The sequence below is a fragment of the Doryrhamphus excisus genome, chromosome 16 (genome assembly GCF_030265055.1).
Source record: "Doryrhamphus excisus isolate RoL2022-K1 chromosome 16, RoL_Dexc_1.0, whole genome shotgun sequence".
NCBI lineage: Eukaryota > Metazoa > Chordata > Actinopteri > Syngnathiformes > Syngnathidae > Doryrhamphus > Doryrhamphus excisus.
The window spans coordinates 11847452-11862255 of record NC_080481.1 but is presented as its reverse complement, the minus strand read 5'-3'; the positions used below and the strand labels follow the sequence as shown (position 1 = coordinate 11862255).

The following is a 14804-nucleotide window of genomic DNA, read 5'->3' as shown; positions in this document are numbered from 1 at the left end:
AATGCTCCATTGACACAATACAATTATGTGTTTCTGATAATGTGTGCAATAATTAGCATAATATCAAATATGTTTGCTCAGAGAAGCATATGCATGATGCAATTAATACATTTAAAATGATGTAATGTCCAGGTATTCCCCCCATGTTTGATTCAACTTGGTGTATTTATATATTCATTTAATTTTGCTGCGTTTTCTTCTTTTGTTGTTTTATCTTGTACAAGTTGCCATGGCGATACATCTTTAAAAGAGCTACCTTTGCTGAACACAGAAGTACAAACCACTAAACTGGTTTTGCAGAATACCCCCCATGAGTGCTACGGAAACAAATACCATAATATATTCAGAAGTTTTATTGAGCATAATAGTATAACAGCAAATGTTACCACACATTTCCTTGTCATTGCAAAAAGTGCCTTAAATGAAAAGTGTATTTTTGTGATCGTTAAATTCTTTGACTGATTGCATTGTTGCTTCTGCCAGACTTCATGTTCATACTTATCCCCCATTAAAATGTGATGAATGATGTTAACAAATGCTGATTCTATAAAACAGACAAGACTGTTTTGTCCACTAAACGATGTGCATTCAACAACAAGCTCGTATATTTTATACATTTTTTAGCGAGACTCAAAAAAGTTGCAGTCCACACTTGAGCTTGTTGAAGTCACTGTGACTCCAAAGAAAGCCTTCTGCCGTCTTTGTGGAAGCAGACGGACCAGAAACCTTGTGCTGTGTGCTGCTCTCCATCTCCACTGGCTGGTCGAACACAGTCATAGGTGTGTAGTTGTCCACCAGGAGGCATGATGGGTCATCTGACTGGCCGGGGACTCTGCCAAGGGGGTAATTCTTCCATAAAACTTTATCGGGGCACACCTGCCAGGAGGAACCTTGGAGCATGTTAGCTTTCTCAGCATCAGCACCTGACAATTTGTTCTCCGACGAGTTGCTCCTGTCGGATTGAAGCACAGATGAACGGACGTGATGCTTGGAACGCTGCAGCTTGTCGTGCAAACTCTCCAGTGTGTAAATAGGCTGTCGTTTCTGTTCTGGGTGCGACTCGGAGCGTTCTGCTTGAGTGTAGATGGTGCAGAGCTTCAACAGGCTTTGCTGGGTTTCCAGAGGAAGCGGATGCTCCATGTCCTCCAGGATTAAGTAGAGCAGATATCGGGTGCTGACACATGGTGCATCCAAACAAGCCGAAAGCAGTTGCTGCCACCGGAACTGGATGCGATTGGAAAATATCCTGTCCTTCAGTCTGGCTTTCTTCTGTTGTTTTGTTTCATAGTGGTAGTCACATTTGGTACTGTTACAGAGCATGACTTCTGAGATCCAAGCAGAAATGTAGTACAGCCTGTGTTTACATGGCTCCGCTGAGAGCAGCTTCAATTCAGCAAAGAGTTTCTCCAGCAAGAGATGAATAAGAGATGGGGAGTTAAGTACCTTCAGGAGCGGAAGCCAAAACAGCAGGAAACTTTGAGGGAGTTTTGGTTCGATGAGTGAAAGGTAAACATTGTCAGATGTGTCACAGCCTAATGATGACAGTTGTTCAGCTGTTGGAATTAGGAAGCCATCTTCTAGGAGGATCTCAATCAGCAAATCACTCCATTCCACAGAAAACTGCTTAATCTCACCTAGTATCCAGTTTATATTAGCCAAAGGGTCTGGACATGAGTTCTCAAGATTTTCATCATGTAGCCCCCCATAAATGAGGTACTGTTCCTTTTCAAACGATATCAGAAGTTCCCTTCCGTTCTTGTAAGCTTCCATTTCTTTTTGCCTTGCAATGAGATCTTCGTCTTTTTGCTTCTGGTCTACCTCCCCATCCTCTGCATCTGACTCCCAGTCCTCACTTAGACCTCCTCCCAATTGTCTGGACCAATACTCGTGCTGGAGCCACTCCAGAACCACATCACATCCCTTTCTGCACAATTTCAAGGTAGGGAGTCTACGGTGAGTGACGTCATGCCGCAAATCAATGATCCATTCTGGGATGTTCAAGTTTCCAGCAAGTGCCCTCAAGGGACGGGCAATTTTGCCTTGCTGGCGTTCGGTGATCAAGTTAGTAAACCTGACCAAAGCTGCGCCGTAAAGCAGAACCAGATCGTGAGAGTCCAGCTTCCCGGATCGATCCAGAACCTGACATCTCACCAGGTCCGCGGTGCAGTCCATTGCCACAGGAGTGCTGTTAGCATACCTGGCTTTCCACGCCGATATCCTATGGAGAGCATTCCTCTGCAAGGCGGAATCTTTGGAGTACAGATATTCCCGTACTTGATCCCACTCAGCTTTGTTGATCCATGCTACCACATGGCGCGTCTTCACGGAGCCCTTCTTCTTCATTTTAAAGGCAAAATAGGTGTGCGGCGGTCGTGTAGATAATTCAGTAATTCATTTAAATGGCAAGAACTCAAACGAGGATTGCAAATGCTGTTTTAAACGAGAATGAAAAGCGATCAGAGGTTACAAACTTTCAGCTATTTTCCAAGGAGCGGAAGGATGTCGGCCGGAAATGTATTTTCTTTTTCTTCTTTTTAATTTATGGTACTTTGTGAACTCTATACCTCAATGTCGCCACCTAGTGGCCATTGATTATAGTTTATTTTAGAAACGGGAATAATATTGTATAATAATATTATATTATTATTATAATATTGTATTAGGAAATGTTTTTATGTTTTTATATATATTTTTAAACCCCACATATTCTCCCGAAAGTAACAACAGTTGCCGCACATCCATGAGAATAGGTTCGACAGTGCAGTCCGTATAAACTTGTCATTGGTATCTCCGACACTAGCAGAAAATATTATATTGGAAGTCGTTAAGGATACAACAATAGAAAGTGACCATTATTCCGTTACTTTGTCAATTGGTAATATAAATTGTAATACTCCAAAAGAATGTACAGAGCGAATGTATAGAGTAAAACCATTTATATCCGGAGGGTGGCGGTAAAGCACTAATATAGTCTGCATCCGCCGTTAAAGACAAGAAGAAGAAAGTTGCCGCCTCTGTGGGCACTGTCAACAGAAGAAGAAGAAAATGGCGGATGCTTCAAATGATACAGTGGTCGCCCATCGCATTTACACAAGTCTTCTGGTAGTATTGTGTTATTTAACAAACAAAATACAGTGTTTGTTTGTTTATCACTTCCTGTCTTCCGTTTCTTTAGTTTAGGTGGCAATATTTCAGTTCCGTTTAAAGTAGCAATGTCTCGGCCAAAAATAGTTTTTAAGCTTTATCGCCGGTGAATAAGAAGATTATATCACAGCTGCTTTCCAACTATTATAGGATGTAAGTTGGACATTGAGAATTTTTGTAATCGAAAGGTGAAGCGAGATACAGTACATGTTGATAATATCAGAAGAATACAATCACTGTGTTTTGAAAATTAAGTCATTGTTTCAATCATTATTCTACTTAGACACAAAGGCAGTTTCATTACAAGCCCAAGTTCTGTATTGTTGTTTGTGCATTAGTACCAAAACTCAACATAGCTGACTTAATGAAATATTTGTCTTTAGGCTGCGCACTGTCCCTTGTTAGAAGATGGGTGCTTACAGGATTCTGAGGACATGCTGCAGCTCCTATGCACTCCATCCCAATTTCGCACTGACATACTGACCTGGATCTGCTGCAGGTTTGGAATAAGCAGACTCGTACACAGCATGCAGCAAGTTCAATATGAACATGTATTAAAAGGACCACATTTTTACTCCTCGCAGTATAGACCCAAACTTTGCCAGTTTGAAAGAGAGGGCATCGAAGATCAGCAACCCGGATATTTTGATAAAAGGTAATACATCTTTTAATGGATTGTTGTGGGGAGTCTGAGGGGATAATTGTTGAAATATTCATGTGTTCAAGCCTCAAGTTGATACAGTTGTGGTAATATAAATTGTGGTGGATGCACAGATGTGGTTCTATTTTGTCGATTTAAACAGGGATTGCTGTACTTGGCCAGGACTTGATGCTGTGCAAAGGAGACAACCTGGACTTGATAAAGGTAGGATGATGCATAAGTGGTATTGAAATAGCTAGAACTGCTAACACTGGGTCAAAGCTATAGCCAACAGTACCTTTCAGAGTTAGGCTGTCCTTAGAAAACAAATCTAAGATGATAATCAGTTGTTCTTGTCTTTGCCCACTAGAGGGCACCTAATATACACAGTATTAGCCAGCCACTCACACCATCCATTGTTGATAGTGTCTATTATTATTATTCCTTCAAGGGGGATGCAAATTGCCGCCAGCAGCTTCAGTTTTTCGAGCAACTTCTCGCCGTGGTTCTAGATTCCAGTGTGACCACTGAGCATGGTGCAGAGATGCTGCTGAACACGCTATTTGCTACTGAGAGTCTGCCTCATCTCACTCAAATGCTCACGCCCTCCCTGGACCCGTGGCCTTCAAACATGTATGTTATACCCTTTTCCCCCCAAAACCCAACTCTGTTGGTCTTTTAGTACATTTTCTTTATCACAGGGCTTTACACAACAGTACCAAATCAAATCACAAGCCAAGAAGAGACGATGCTGAGAACATTGCTGCCCTTGTTCAGTCTACTCGCACCGTGCTGGAGAAGCTACAGTCTGAGGTGTGACATTTAGTCAACAAGTTATACTAGCAATATTTTACTCACTATGCAGTTTTGATGACCAATTTGTCACTTAATGCTTGCCACAATGCTAAAAAGTGTGGTCTGCTCTGCTTAAGTGCGAGTTCCTGAAAAATGAGGTGCCGAGTGCCGGTGTCTTCACTCCCAGCGCACTGAATTTGGCAATGGGCGACCTCCAGCAGTTGATGACTACTTTCTGCCACGTGTATGAGACAGACCTGAGCGCTTGCTGCACTCGAGAGCCACCGGGTTTTAGCACAGAGACCGAAGTCTTCCAGAGAGTACACGATCTGCTGCTGGCCTGCAATACAGTACATTCATACACGGACACACTTATTGTTTGTAGAGCTATGTGAACACACCAGGCTAAAACTGCTTGTCTTTCATTGTGCAGGAGTTGGAAATGCTAAACGAAGTGTCTGATGCATCAGCATGTATGAGCGACCAAGTAAGCCAGCTGCAAACAAAACTCTGCTGTGGGAGTCAGGGAAAGAAAAGCAATCTATGTGAGTCCCTGCTTTCTTATTCTGCTTCTACGTTCTCTTAACAAATGTACAGTTGTTTTTGTTAATCATTTGTTGAATGGGTATCTTCTGGAAGGAAATTATATTAATGTTAAACATATTTGAATATATATATATACACAGGTGGTCCACGGCGTTCTGAGTTATGACATTTTGTGGTACCCATGGTACGTAAATTGGAGAGTAACTAGGGATACTCCCAGTTTTGGGCGGATATTTTTTTTATCTCACCAAATACTATACTTATACTTTAATTTAGTATATACTAATTGTGTACTTAACTGTAGATTAAGCCAGTTATGATCATATCATTGTCTATTTACGACACACAACTTTAAACTGGAATGAATCAGGCGGCAGTCTCATTCATTGCTTTTTCCCCCTTCTGTTTCCTAGCCGAGCAACTGGATGAACTAACCAGGCGCTACAAAGATTTTGTCTCCCGTCTTCATTCCTCGGTGCAGCCAATGCAGCAAACAATACACCAATAAATGTCTCCATCCTCATGTCATGCAGGGTCATTGAAAAAGACTAAACCGATTTCATTATGTAATATTTCATCAAGGAAAAGCAGTTTTTTCCCTGGTGAGACACCAAAACGCCATTACTGGATAATGCGGTAGCTTACCCCTGTAGGGTTATTGAGAAGTGAAGTAGTAAACGTCCCTCCTTTTAATGAAATATTCAGCTAGCTAATTCTGCAGAGCCAACACTTTTGACAAAAAAGATGGCGTAAAAAAAAACATTGTGCGTGGGCCAACTTTCTTCCACACCACTATACTGTATTTTTACAGTTTTTCCTTTCACCTTTATATTTGGTCTTAAATGTTGATACCATGTCATAATACTATATTCAGTGCTGTTGTGCATATTGGTGCACACCCTCAAATTAATTCATACTATCACACTGACTACATCGGTTTGTTCTTTTTCAACAACCCTATACTACTCTGTACTGTATTTATTATTTTGAAATTAAAGATAAATAGTCCTATACACTTGACTCTTTGAAGTATCTTTATGAAGCCACAACAATGCAGCAACATCCTCTCTACTCAGTGTACTGGACACAAGTAATGAGAGGTATACATGTATTTACATGTGTGGAAATGAACAATCAGGAAAATAGCAATTGCTAGTAGGCTGGGATTGAATATTTGACAATGCTGATGTTATATATATATATATATATATATATAAACGTAGACATGCTTGATAAAGTCCATAGACTCCACACAGCATGTTTGGTGTCAGAAAGAGTTCTGGAGTCTGCCTCCTTCAGAAGCCTTTTGTAGTCAACCACTCCTTCAGCTCCTTATCAAAATGACCTTTCACCTTCAGGGTCATCGTCACCTCATTGACCTGAGTGGGCAGGTCTTTGCCAGTCACGTCCTTCAAGTACTGTTTCACGTCTTTCTCCAAAGCCCATATGTCACCCTCGACCTTCCGGACCAATGTCATCTTCCGGTTTCCGTGGGTCAGGTCCGTGTAGACGGGTATGTTGTGCATGCGGGAGCGTCGAATCATGTAAGGAAGAGACGGTGGTAACTCTGCCGGAGGTATCCATCCAGACGGGGTTGGCCCTGCGTGCTTGGGCGGAGAGGGGACCCGTGTCGGCGGGATGAGACGCTCGACAAATGTATATTCTTCAGTTGACTCTTCTATTACCGCATTAGTGTCTTTCGGTGCCGTGCCACAAACGGCCCTTCGACCTACAACGGCAGCAGAGGATCCTGGTGTCCATTTGTGGAAACGAAAGGCTCCACGCAGCGCCCCGCGTAGAAACATGGAGCCAAAGTTGTAGTGGACCGCCATGATTAAACAAGGTGAGGGCGGCGGAAGTACTAAAGTAGCATCTTTGACGTCGAGTTGCCATCAGGAAGAAACACCGCCACCTGCTGGTCGGCGGTTGCTCCTTGCACTACACCTCAAATGACACTAATTGGATTTAGTTACAGAATGTATTTAAAATATATATATAAACATCCCATATTCGCATACTTAATCATTGGATTTGATAATTTTTTAAGGAGATTCCTTTTCAATTTAGATAATAATAATAATAATAATAATGGACAATAGGACATATTATTCTTATATTCCTATTATTCTTTCATTGTGTAGGTGCTGCTAGAGTGGAGTATGGGCTTTCTGACAACCAGGATTCACTAGTTGGGGATGGTATGGACAACCTCTGACAATCAGGTGCTTATTATGACTTCCCCCCAAGAAATCATTTTGCATAGAGCAGGAACTATGAAGACATATCATTATTATGTTTGGACCAACAAAATGAGGAGGAGTCACATCCCGGGAGGAAGGACTGAAACATATGGTACATTTTATGTTGTCATCCTGTGAGCCACACAGTGGGAGGGGTCTCTCTTGTCAGTGTAACTCCAGTTTCCTGACTTGTTATTCCTGTCTATCCCCCTCGGCTTTCTCTGAGGAGCCCGGGAGTGTACTTCTGACACCGCCTCTCATCAGACGTAAGAAAACAACAGCAAGAAAGAACAAAATATGGACCGAGGGAACACACTCTACAGAGAGGACATTGCTCTGAATAATAAACCCTCCGATATAGAGGTAAGGCCACACTCATCTAGTTATTATATGAAAACTATGTTTTTTTAAAGAATGCCGGTGAGACACGTGTTCAAACAGACATGAATGAGCGCTTTGTTAGTCAAGAGTTGCAGTGTAAGTGTCATTTCTCACCTACCTGTGGAACTGGATTTTTGGAAGATGTGATGTACAGAAAAGACAACATAACTAAACCTTACACCTTTTCTGCACTATTATTGTCACACTAGCATGGGAAAAAAACCCTCATGTTGAATATTTAGCGGCACTTTGTCTGGAGTTATGGTGAAACTACTAATGTGGCAACACGTTGAAATCTGTCTCTATGACCAGGTGAGTCACTGACACTCCTTTCTCTTGACACACCTGAGTGCCTAGTGACAAAACAAACAAACACATCTCTGTGGTTTGGGATGGGGGTTCCCAAGGCTTAGCAGGTCTGTGAAGGAAAACGTGATTTAAAACTTTAAAGTATGGAGGAAAAATACATTTTCATATAGGGTCAATAGCCTTGTGCTAGTAAATATGGGAAAATAAAATAGAAAACCCTCTACAAATCGACAAATATTGCATATTTTAGCTTTGCTGGGCATGCTTCCCAGCATACCTTGCAGCACATGTTTGGCAAAAAAATTTGTTCATTTTTCTTCCCAGTCTTCCTAGTTACCCTTCATATACCTGTAAACAAAGCTAAGAAAAAAATACTGTTTACGGTGTAACCTCTTGTGTCTTCCAATAGGCAATGACGTCACCCTCAGGCAAAGTGTATCGGCCCATCAACATCAACCACTATGCCACCAAGAAGAGCGCGGCTCAGAGCATGCTGGATGTCGCTTTACTGATGGCAAACTCGTCGCAGCTAAAGACGGTTCTCTACGTGGGGCCGCAGTACCGTTTCTACATCCCCCTCATTGTCTTACTGTCCGTGTCCATTACACTGCAAGTCATCGTGGGTCTACTGCTTGTCTTTATAGGCAAGTGGCTAAAGTACATTCTATAAGTTTCGTCCCCTTGACACTTTTTTACAGTGTGGGAACAAACTGTTTCTAAAGTCCAAGAAGGAAAAATTACAATTGTTTTTCTCCACGCCATAATTACCAATGAATAGATTTATTTCCGCATACTAATAAAAACCAGCCAAACGAGTCAAACATCGGTAGTCACACTTGATGTTGGAAAAGGATAGAGCAGGGGTCTCAAACTCAATTTACCTGGGGGCCACTGGAGCTAGGGTCTGGGCAAGGCTGGGCCGCATCAGGTTTTCCAAAAAAAAACAAAAATGCACTTATTAAAAACAGAAAAATATACAAACTTTTTCAGTGCTTTGGTTCCGATTTTCTACAAGAAAATCTCTGATAAAACATTCCACTGTTCTCAAATATCTTAATTTTTATTTTTCTGCACAAAATAAGATGAAAAATAAATAAACAAATCAAGAATAAAGAAAATCAATCAATCAGTAATAAATACATATAATAATAATAATAAAACGGCAAATAATAAAAACTTAAGAAACCACATATAGTTGGTGGGTAGACAAATTATTTATTTCAGATTAAAATGAACAAAGCATTATTAGAGCCCTGTAGACATGACAAAACACGACTATAGTCACATTTATACTCTTTTTATTTACAACATATTGCGCAACTGCAGGGTCTTGAGACACATGCTAACTCGCAAACTAGAGAGCTAGCGACCTAAACGGTCACCTTCAAGTTATTTCCTTTAAACTTAAATAGCCAAAAACTTACCACTTCCACACGGATAGGGAGGATAACTATTAACAGTTATTTAACCTTTAACATGAACATTAATCAAACGTAATAATTTTTTCTGGGTACATGATACCATACAGCATCCATATCAAACTTGTGCGGGCCGCACTAACATTAAACTTTCATATCAAGGCGGGGGCCTCAAACTAGTGTCCTGCGGGCCACATTTGGCCCGCGGGCCGCGTGTTTGAGACCCCTGGGTTAGAGCATCTTAGTTGGTGAATGTTATATTATTATACACCGTATATTATAATTGATGTTATCAATCATGTTTTTCGTTTGTTTCTGCTCCAACAGTAAAGTATGATCTGAATGACGTGCGTAAACACGCCAAACTGAACAGGATGAACAATATGGCGACGGTGTTCGTCTTCTTCACCGTCCTCATTAACATCTTCATCACAGCGATGGGCTTTGAGGGTCATGCTGTCAGGTAAATAAAAGCACACGATGTCGTACTTTAACATTGTAGCATCTAAAACGGACTGTATGCATCTCGCTTCAAATTCCACCCATTTTGTGTCGGTGCCGTTTACACAGAACATGAAAGGGGATTTTAAAAGGCTAACTAGTTTGTTCTTATGTTCTAGGTCAGCCGCTGAGCCCATGATGTTAGAAGCAGCACGTCATACATCCACTCAGCCTGCTGACCTCAACATAACTGGCCTTTAAGTCGGCAGTGAACGTTATCTCCAAGTGTTCAATTGTACAGTCTTTGCATGTTCACTGCATTGACTTATGGCAGTTTTTAAGTGTGATGATGCTGCATTTTCATGTCATATTGAATGCAATGTTTGCACATACTATGTTATTTATAATTTTATACATGTAAATATATACAGTATAGTACTACTTTATATGGCTTTATTCCAAATGTTTCTATACTCACTTTTATCTTTTGTAATCTTTAATGTTAACTTCATTGCAATATGCTAGGAGACTATATGAAACAAATATAGTTGGTCTCCCCTGGTAAGAGTTTCTACAATATCTTTGTTTGTGTCCATTCATGCAGAAAAATATTTGAGTGTTTGGTTTAACGTGACACGAGGAGGCCCATTTGGATGTATATGAAAGTATTTATTTAAAAAAAACATTCATATTTCCTATGCCATCATCATATACATAATGAACGGAAACATGCAAATCAAACCGTGAAATCCAGCAAAAAAAAAAAAGCAATGATGAACACCTTTATCTAAAAATTATTAGCATGTGCAAGAAAGCTAAGAAAAAACACAAGCAATATTCCCTTAAAGGCTCAGTATGTTTGTAAATTGCACAGTTTCACACAGGTTTCTTAATTTGTGGTCATACTGAGTCTGGAATTGGATTGACAACTCCCTTAAATATAAAATCTGATTCCACACCTGATCTGATTTTTATACTATTTGAGTAACCCTAACCTGGATTTAATTAGATGTATGTTTTTTGACTGAAAAGTAGCTAGTAGACTATAATAGGGTCGCTACAGTAAAACATGATGATTTAGTGTTCCACAAAAGGCAGGTACTTCTGCTGTAAAGTTTCATATAAAGCAACATTCTCCAACTAATAAGGGACATAGAAGGTCCTTTTTAGGCTTTTAGTTTTTTCAGTTGGCAACCCTCGAAGGACATGACATTTAGTTGGATGTTCACTTTACTAAAGCAAATCTCTCATAGTGTTGAAACGTCCCACTTTGTACTACTATATCAGTACATCTTTTATTTGGCTTTGCATACAGCATTCACAAAATTTAAAAGACCATAGAAAAATATGAACGTGTTATCCTACACGTTAATCCAGCCTGAAAGGATTTTCGTCCTTGTTGACGATTTGACAATACATGTAGTAGGCAGCTGCTAACACTGCTATCAGCAGTAGTATCATTATCGCTCGCCACACGCTGCATCCAGACTTGGCCCCCTCTTTGGAATATACTGCGTTCTGGTTACCGGCTCTTCTACCACACTGGATGGGCCTTAATTCCAGAAGGGAGTACCATGTTTGGATACATTTCTTTAGTTTTTTTATGAGACAAGATGACACACTCACTGTATCTCTTCATCTGACTCCTCATCTTCATTGGCATGGTCACGTCTCCGCATCGGCCTGGGTAGAGAAATACTTCACTTAGTCCAAAGCCCGGTAATATAGCCAAAGTAGTAGACAATAAGTGGTTGTGATAACTACGTGATAACTACTACTACAAATGTCACATGTGTAGGAACATTGCACTTACGTGTTTGTGTAACCTTCATGTTTGACCTGAGAAAATGAAAGCAGGATGGAATGAGTGATGATTTACTTTACGCAGAAAAGTGATAATAATAATAATAATAATACATTTTATTTATATTGTACTTTACATTACAGAAATCTCAAAGTGCTACAAAGAAAGCATAAAACCTACAGAGAAGCGATAAAACAACACAACAAAAGGTATATATATATTTTAAAAAAGGCTAAGAAAAGGCCTTTGTAAAAAGGTAAGTCTTTAGGCTCCATTTAAAGTGAGAACCAAATACTCACCGGGTTGTGGTACGTGATGTACGTAATTTCTTCTTCTGTAAAGACACAAAACTGATAAGTACACTTCACTGCTTTTCTGGCTGTGTTTGGAGATTTTAATACAATATTTATTTAAGTCATGTAATACTTATAGTGTGCTTATAACAGTACCAGTTATATCAACATTGTCTCTCTTTCTACAATTTCAAGTTGAGATTTTGTGTTAAATGCAGCAAAAACTGTGTTAATGTGATACAACACTAATAACAAACTGTGAATAGTAGAAAGTATAGTATTGGAATACTATTTCAGTAAATATAATGGCTATGAACAAAGCAAAATAAATACTAAAGATTTAGTATTTTGCAACACATACATTCTCACATATAACTCCATGACTCAATTCCAGGACAGTTTATTCACAATTCTTAATAAATAATAAAAAATAGGAATGTAGTATATTCCTGCTTTTCCACGCCTGCCAGTGCATGACAAAAATTAAGTCACACTCTTTTTAACGCACGGCCATGCAAGCCTTTCTGCTACCTAGACGTTGATGTTCCGCTCCGATTTTGGATCCTCATTTGCAATAATAGCAACCTATTAAAGTAGATTAGATTATATCTGAAATCTCCCTAAATATGCCTCATGAAACACATTTCAAATGCTAAAATGTATCAGTACTCACCGTAAATAAATGATAATGATGATGGTTAGAAGAGGTGAATCAGAGACGCAGGCTTGCGCGTCTCACAGCAACTATTAATAGTTTTTCGAGGACGGCCAAACAAAGCACGAGATATCGATACTTGATTTAAAAAAAAAAACATGATCGATGAAGCATTAAGACAAAAACATAAAAAAGTGGGCTCTTTCAGCAGTGGTACATGTGTAATGTACATTATACCTGTATTATCACCTATTTATTTATTCCACTGTAACCCGTTTCAGGGTTAAATTGTCGCATTGATAAGTGTACAAGTCCATCCATCCATTTTCTGTACAGCTTATCCTCACAAAGGTTGTGGGCATGCTGGAGCCTATCCCAGCTGTCAGTTCAGTATTATAAACAAATCTACAGGTATATCTGCAGTATAAAAGACTAAACACATTGATAAAAGCGGCCATAGCCTGGAAGAGTTTTAATCATACAAACAAACTGGAAATTGACTTTTCATGTTTCTGGACTGAGGAGAGGAAGCCTCCCACACAAGCGGAACAAGGGGAACATGAAAAGCCAAGATCTCAACACATAAATCCTTCCCCACGGAATTGAAATGACCTATTATGGGTGTCGTAGACAGGAAATAAAAGTGAAGCATCCTACCTTCCTCCCTGTAGTAAGTCCTATCAGAGGAGGCTTGTCCTGGGTGTTGTCCCATGGCCTTCTCAAGCTTCTTTAGATACAGCTTACGAGTGGAGTCTATGGTCACATTATCACCAGAAATGTTCATCTCCACGAAGACCCATCACTCTGCAACCTAACTATGCAATGAAGTTGAATTATGTGGGCATAACACGTGACGTAGTATGAAACTATGCCATTCGTTTACAACAATGCCATTTTTAGTATTCGATTTCTTAAACATGAATACAGAGGTTCTGGATAGCAAAAAAACAGGTAATAACTAACGAGTTTGAGTTGAATGTATTTGTATTTCTCACCAACTATAGGTCCGTGTTTAATTCCGTAGTCGGAGAGCATCTTGCTGAGCTCTTCGTCACTTTTTCTACTCAAAGACATCTGTATAGATAGATGTGTAAACAGATAGTTACGCGTAAACAGTCGAGTTTAGAAGCTCGAAGAGACGCGAAAGAAACCAAAACAACGTATTAGAAACCCATATGAAAAGACTTAAACTTACATTTGATACAGGAAAGACTTCCGGGTTGTATAAAAAAAGCGTCCGGTCAAGTTCGTTGAAAGACTTGGAAAAGAGGGCGTCACCTAGTGGCGGGCGGGTCGATTCAAATATCGATAATGTCGATATCAACGGGGGAAAACCTCGATACTCGGGCTTCAGTTGTTTCATGTCCAACTGCAGGGGGTTCGTTCTAGATGCAACCTGGCTGTGTGTCAGTTGTTAAAGGGGATCTATTATGCTCATTTGCGGCCCTTTGTTCCAAAAGAGCAGCTACATATGATACAAATGTAAAATCATTTATGGAACCAAGAAAAGAGGGCTTATAAATTTTACTATATGGTATTAAAAGGGTTGATTATGTTGTAATTTCTCCAATCTGAATAATGTTTTGGACTGCACGGCGCATTGAGTGGTTAGCACGCAGGCCTCACAGCTAGGAGATCCGAGTTCAATTCCACTCTTGACCTTTCTGTGTGGAGTTTGCATGTTCTCCCCGTGCATGGGTTTTCTCCGGGTACTCCGGTTTCCTCCCACATTCCAAAAAATTTAGCGACTCCAAGTTGTCCATAGGTATGAATGTGAGTGTGAATGGTTGTTTGTCTATATATGCCCTGTGATTGGCTGTTGACCAGTCCGGAGTGTACGCCACCTTTTGTCCAAAGACAGTTGGGATAGGCTCCAGCACCCGCGCAACCGTTGAGGAAAAGCAGTAGAAAATGAATGTTTTTGGGGTGGGGGTGGCGGGACAATATATGCCCCAGTATATAGCAGTGTTTACTACATATATTTACTATATGCACAGCTTTCATAGCAGTGTAGATTTACTATCTATATTTAGTATATGCACAGCTTGCATAGCAGTGTATTTTTACATATCATCCCCTGAAAACAACATTGTCATAGTCGGCATCAATACGATTGCGACATGCACAGCAGTGGTAGC

The 14804-nt window shown here is 40.1% G+C and overlaps 5 protein-coding genes across 6 annotated transcripts; 2 read left to right on the top strand and 3 right to left on the bottom strand.

Moving 5' to 3' along the window:
• Positions 1 to 338: 338 nt before the first annotated feature.
• Positions 339 to 2517, bottom strand: las1l (LAS1 like ribosome biogenesis factor). The gene has a single exon (XM_058050521.1). The coding sequence runs from the start codon at positions 2341 to 2343 to the stop codon at positions 631 to 633; it is 1713 nt and encodes a 570-aa protein (XP_057906504.1). The 5' UTR covers positions 2344 to 2517; the 3' UTR covers positions 339 to 630.
• A 461-nt stretch (positions 2518 to 2978) lies between these two features.
• Positions 2979 to 6133, top strand: haus7 (HAUS augmin-like complex, subunit 7). Its single transcript, XM_058052262.1, has 9 exons — positions 2979 to 3102; positions 3528 to 3643; positions 3729 to 3799; positions 3948 to 4009; positions 4236 to 4417; positions 4486 to 4597; positions 4717 to 4929; positions 5013 to 5124; positions 5539 to 6133. The coding sequence occupies exons 1-9, from the start codon at positions 3046 to 3048 to the stop codon at positions 5631 to 5633; spliced, it is 1020 nt and encodes a 339-aa protein (XP_057908245.1). The 5' UTR covers positions 2979 to 3045; the 3' UTR covers positions 5634 to 6133.
• Positions 6110 to 6975, bottom strand: mrpl49 (mitochondrial ribosomal protein L49). The gene has a single exon (XM_058052263.1). It carries the CDS (start codon positions 6955 to 6957, stop codon positions 6421 to 6423), a length of 537 nt encoding a protein of 178 aa, XP_057908246.1. The 5' UTR covers positions 6958 to 6975; the 3' UTR covers positions 6110 to 6420.
• si:dkey-93l1.9 (uncharacterized protein LOC562339 homolog) lies at positions 6503 to 10360 on the top strand. Of its 2 annotated transcripts, XM_058052264.1 has the most exons (6): positions 6503 to 6968; positions 7267 to 7347; positions 7581 to 7728; positions 8465 to 8699; positions 9801 to 9936; positions 10094 to 10360. In XM_058052264.1, exons 3-6 carry the CDS (start codon positions 7663 to 7665, stop codon positions 10173 to 10175), a joined length of 519 nt encoding a protein of 172 aa, XP_057908247.1. In that variant the 5' UTR covers positions 6503 to 6968; positions 7267 to 7347; positions 7581 to 7662; the 3' UTR covers positions 10176 to 10360. The 2 variants fall into 2 exon arrangements, with proteins under 2 accessions (XP_057908247.1, XP_057908248.1); XM_058052265.1 differs by lacking the exons at positions 6503 to 6968; positions 7267 to 7347 and adding an exon at positions 7362 to 7477.
• Positions 9955 to 13976, bottom strand: emd (emerin). Its single transcript, XM_058052266.1, has 7 exons — positions 13862 to 13976; positions 13662 to 13740; positions 13324 to 13419; positions 12018 to 12052; positions 11728 to 11753; positions 11541 to 11597; positions 9955 to 11466 (listed from the first exon to the last, which is right to left on the bottom strand). Exons 2-7 carry the CDS (start codon positions 13738 to 13740, stop codon positions 11283 to 11285), a joined length of 477 nt encoding a protein of 158 aa, XP_057908249.1. The 5' UTR covers positions 13862 to 13976; the 3' UTR covers positions 9955 to 11282.
• Positions 13977 to 14804: the final 828 nt, after the last annotated feature.

Coding starts and splice junctions, on each gene's coding strand:
- haus7 (XM_058052262.1), top strand. CDS start 3,046: ATGGCGGATGCTTCAAATGATACAGTGGTCGCCCATCGCATTTACACA. Junction 4,418..4,485: donor GACCCGTGGCCTTCAAACAT/GTATGTTATACC, acceptor TCTTTATCACAG/GGCTTTACACAACAGTACCA. Junction 4,930..5,012: donor TGCTGCTGGCCTGCAATACA/GTACATTCATAC, acceptor TTCATTGTGCAG/GAGTTGGAAATGCTAAACGA.
- si:dkey-93l1.9 (XM_058052264.1), top strand. CDS start 7,663: ATGGACCGAGGGAACACACTCTACAGAGAGGACATTGCTCTGAATAAT. Junction 7,729..8,464: donor ATAAACCCTCCGATATAGAG/GTAAGGCCACAC, acceptor GTCTTCCAATAG/GCAATGACGTCACCCTCAGG. Junction 8,700..9,800: donor TCTACTGCTTGTCTTTATAG/GCAAGTGGCTAA, acceptor CTGCTCCAACAG/TAAAGTATGATCTGAATGAC.
- las1l (XM_058050521.1), bottom strand. CDS start 2,343: ATGAAGAAGAAGGGCTCCGTGAAGACGCGCCATGTGGTAGCATGGATC.
- mrpl49 (XM_058052263.1), bottom strand. CDS start 6,957: ATGGCGGTCCACTACAACTTTGGCTCCATGTTTCTACGCGGGGCGCTG.
- emd (XM_058052266.1), bottom strand. CDS start 13,740: ATGTCTTTGAGTAGAAAAAGTGACGAAGAGCTCAGCAAGATGCTCTCC. Junction 11,754..12,017: donor ACATCACGTACCACAACCCG/GTGAGTATTTGG, acceptor TCATTTTCTCAG/GTCAAACATGAAGGTTACAC. Junction 11,467..11,540: donor GAGTCAGATGAAGAGATACA/GTGAGTGTGTCA, acceptor TCTGGAATTAAG/GCCCATCCAGTGTGGTAGAA.